This window comes from Tupaia chinensis, unplaced genomic scaffold (genome assembly GCF_000334495.1).
Source record: "Tupaia chinensis unplaced genomic scaffold, TupChi_1.0 Scaffold143970_1, whole genome shotgun sequence".
Classification (NCBI taxonomy): domain Eukaryota; kingdom Metazoa; phylum Chordata; class Mammalia; order Scandentia; family Tupaiidae; genus Tupaia; species Tupaia belangeri.
Window position 1 is genome coordinate 1,338,560 of NW_006203821.1, and position 3,141 is coordinate 1,341,700.

Here is a 3,141-nt window from a genome sequence, read left to right on the forward strand (position 1 = left end):
GCAGGAATGGAGGAGCTGCTGACATCTACTTACCCTCCCCGGAGCAGCCGCTCCCGCATAGTGGAAAAATCCATAGGGTTTTTGATGATGCGTCGGTAGCCGCTCACCAGACGTGGGTTCACAGGCTCCAGAAAAGGCCAGGCTGCATCATGGGACTCCATCTCCATCAGGATAATCCTATCATTACAAGGGACAGTGATGGCTCCACCTCAGGAGGCAAATACAACCCTCTCTGAGCTCTTGGACCCAACTGCCTCCCCAGAATTTGCTTAACTCACTCGCAAAATGTGAGATCACTTTGATGGTTCCGCATTGAGAGTCGCCGTCGCTTGGAAGGAGACAGCCCTTCTTCTGAGTACCGAGGCACTGCTGGGCTTTCTCGGCCCCTCGACAGTACCCGGCGCCGGCGGCCATCACCCTCTGGGAAGTTTAGTAAATAATCACTTTTCCGCTTCTGACCTCGCTTTGGGAAACCAGGCTTCTGAGCGAATTCTCCTTCTACCTGCTTGGGTGGGAAAAGGTGAGAGCAATAGCTGGAGACATTTTCTGCCTACCTCCAGCTTATTACAATCCCTAAGTGTGATTAAGGCTCCAAAATACTTTTGCACATAAGCTGGCATGTGAATTTATTCACATAATTCAATAAGGTAGGTAAAAGAGGAGGATTCCCACTTTACAGAAGAAGCAACTGAACCTACAGAATTTAAGCGACTTGTCCCCCCCCCCCAAAAAAAGACCAGAACCCAGGTCTCTTAACACCCAGTCTGAAGCTCTTTCTAAGTAGAGATTGGGGGGTATGATAGAAGGGTATTTGTAGGACTGGTGGTAAATAAGATAAAAAAGAAAATCTCTGGCTTCAGTCTGAAAGTGAGAGAGCAGAAGCCTTACCTGGGCCAAACAGACAGCACAGAACCAGTCTCCTTCTGGAACAGCCTCCATCTTGGGCCGATGGCAGTAAATATGGCAACCACGGTCACACCCATCACAAAGCAGAAGAAACTCATCATTGTCACCCTTCCGGCAGACTAGACAAGTCTAGAGCAAGATGTTAAGGAGGCAGAGTGAACCCTCAAGCCTCTGCCTGCCAGTAATCTAGCCCCACTCCATTCCAGATGGCTGGCTGGCTCATCAGCCTTTCCAGACTCTCCCAACCTCTTACCACTTTGTTGACTGACTTTTCCCAGGCAATTGACCTCTCCAGCTGGCCTAGGCACAAGCACACCTGTGCTGCACTCCGGCACCGCTCAAGTGTCTGGCGCCAGACACGAATGCGAGGGGTGATCTCATATGATCTGGAGGGAGAAAGTGGTGATTTTTGGATGATGAATAGCATCCACTGAAGAGAGAACTTATTCCCTATCTCTCCAAAGTCAAGAATGGGATGTTGGAAATCACTCACATCTCTGTAGGGGTGCCCTGAGGGGCACCATTGGGTGTGGTGAGCAGAGCCTTCTCCAGTACAACCTCATGTGCTGGCCAGAGGGGCTCCCGTAGGTACCGCCGCTCCACATTCTGTTCCAGGGCAGCTAGTCGCATCACAGCCAGGTCTAGAGGGTTGGTAGTTTTACGCTGAGGTGCCAATCCTTCCCTGCCCCGACCTCTCCAGGTGATCTCCTCCTGGGAGTCAGGTAGATGCTCACAGTAGGTCAAGTCTTCACGAGTAGAGTCTGGGCTAGGACATGCCCAGCCCTTCAGGTGGGAGAACAGAATAAAACTCATTGTAAAAGAGGAAGGTTAGCCACAGAAAAAAAACAAAACATGACCCATATCAGGTCATGGTAAGTCATTTGTGAAGCAGGAGCCCAGGCCTTTTGTAACAGGATGCAAGGGATTAATGCCCTCCCAAAACAACTCCCTACCCAAAGCCAATCCCAGTATACCCGAATCTGCAGATCAGACAGGACAACCCGCCGTTCCAGCTCCTCTACCCACTGAAGCACAGCTAGGTCTGTTTCATATGTCTTCTCTTTGGGAGACCAGTTCATACTCCCTTCTTGAAAGGCAGGTAGCTGATTAGGCTCAAAGATGGGGTCTGAGAAGACAGAGGGAGAAGTCCACCAGGTTGTTGTCCATGGCAGCAGCTCAACACCTATCCTGAGCTCTTCAACTCAGACTGAGTCAAGCTTATCTACTTACCAGTTGAGGGTCGTAGGCAGACTTCCTGCAAGAAGTCCCTGTGCTTGTTAAGGTGTTTGTGAAGTGCCTTCTCCCGTATGCCTCGGGGGTGTAGGGCCTTGAGCATGGCATCCAACATCTCAGGATCTCTGATCCACCACCAGCCTGAGCGCATCTCTGTTAGCAGAAGACATGTATATGTGGTAGGGGTGTGGGAAATCAGCTGCCCAAAACATACTACCCACATGAGATAGGAGACCATTCTTACCTACACTCTTATCCTACACCACACTAAAATCACTTACCAGGAGGAATAGGTTGGGCTGTCAGCTGGATTAGGTAACGCTGCTCCATCTGTTTCAAGAACTTACTGGGAGGTCTCCCTCTCCGTTTCGGCTGTCCCAGCCCTACGGGACTCTGTGGCATTTCTCCAGAGTCTCCTATTCGCCTCTTAGAGGTAATCCCAGGCAACGGGGTAGAAGAGAAGTGTACTGGAGAACAGGGGTTGGCAACACTGGGTCTACTGACCTGTGAATAAAATGAGCCGTAAGAGGAAGTTTTCCTGTTTAGAAGTTCCTTTAACTTCCAACCCCATAGCCAGGCAATAGAGCATATGGCAAGATGAAGTCAAATGCATATTACTAATTCTGGCTACTTACTGGCTTGGAGGAGGCAAGAGTAGGCTGGTCCTCAGAAACTGCAGGGGGTGGTGTAGGGGCAACATCACAGGGCACCTGGGCTGAGAAGTTAAACCAGGGTGCTTGAGGGTCAGGGCTGGATTCTCCCTCATCAGGCTCTGGTTCCTCCGGTGGCTGTGATGGGGCTGGGTCTAGTTTTCCTGGGCTGCTATCAGGTGTGAGGACAGAGCTGCTCAATAGTGAGCCGTGGCTCTGAGTCTGACTCAGCCAAGACAGAAAGGCTGACTGGCTGAGATCATGCTGGCTCTGACCAAGAGACAAAGGGGAGCCTTCTGGCTCTAAGAACCCAATCTGGGACTGAGGATGGGGATGGGGCTGGGGCTGGGGC

General features: G+C 51.0%; 1 protein-coding gene across 1 annotated transcript in view; it reads right to left on the minus strand.

Annotated features, from left to right (window-relative positions):
• BAZ2A (bromodomain adjacent to zinc finger domain 2A) overlaps positions 1 to 3,141 on the minus strand; it is a 49,994-nt gene that overhangs the window by 2,947 nt on the left and 43,906 nt on the right. The window contains exons 23-31 of the mRNA XM_006165626.2: positions 2,775 to 3,134; positions 2,421 to 2,643; positions 2,137 to 2,292; positions 1,881 to 2,032; positions 1,400 to 1,689; positions 1,160 to 1,292; positions 889 to 1,035; positions 279 to 505; positions 34 to 177 (exon numbers count right to left, since the gene is read on the minus strand). Of these exons, the coding sequence (XP_006165688.1) occupies positions 34 to 177; positions 279 to 505; positions 889 to 1,035; positions 1,160 to 1,292; positions 1,400 to 1,689; positions 1,881 to 2,032; positions 2,137 to 2,292; positions 2,421 to 2,643; positions 2,775 to 3,134 (1,832 nt within the window). The remainder of the gene's footprint in view (positions 1 to 33; positions 178 to 278; positions 506 to 888; positions 1,036 to 1,159; positions 1,293 to 1,399; positions 1,690 to 1,880; positions 2,033 to 2,136; positions 2,293 to 2,420; positions 2,644 to 2,774; positions 3,135 to 3,141) is intronic.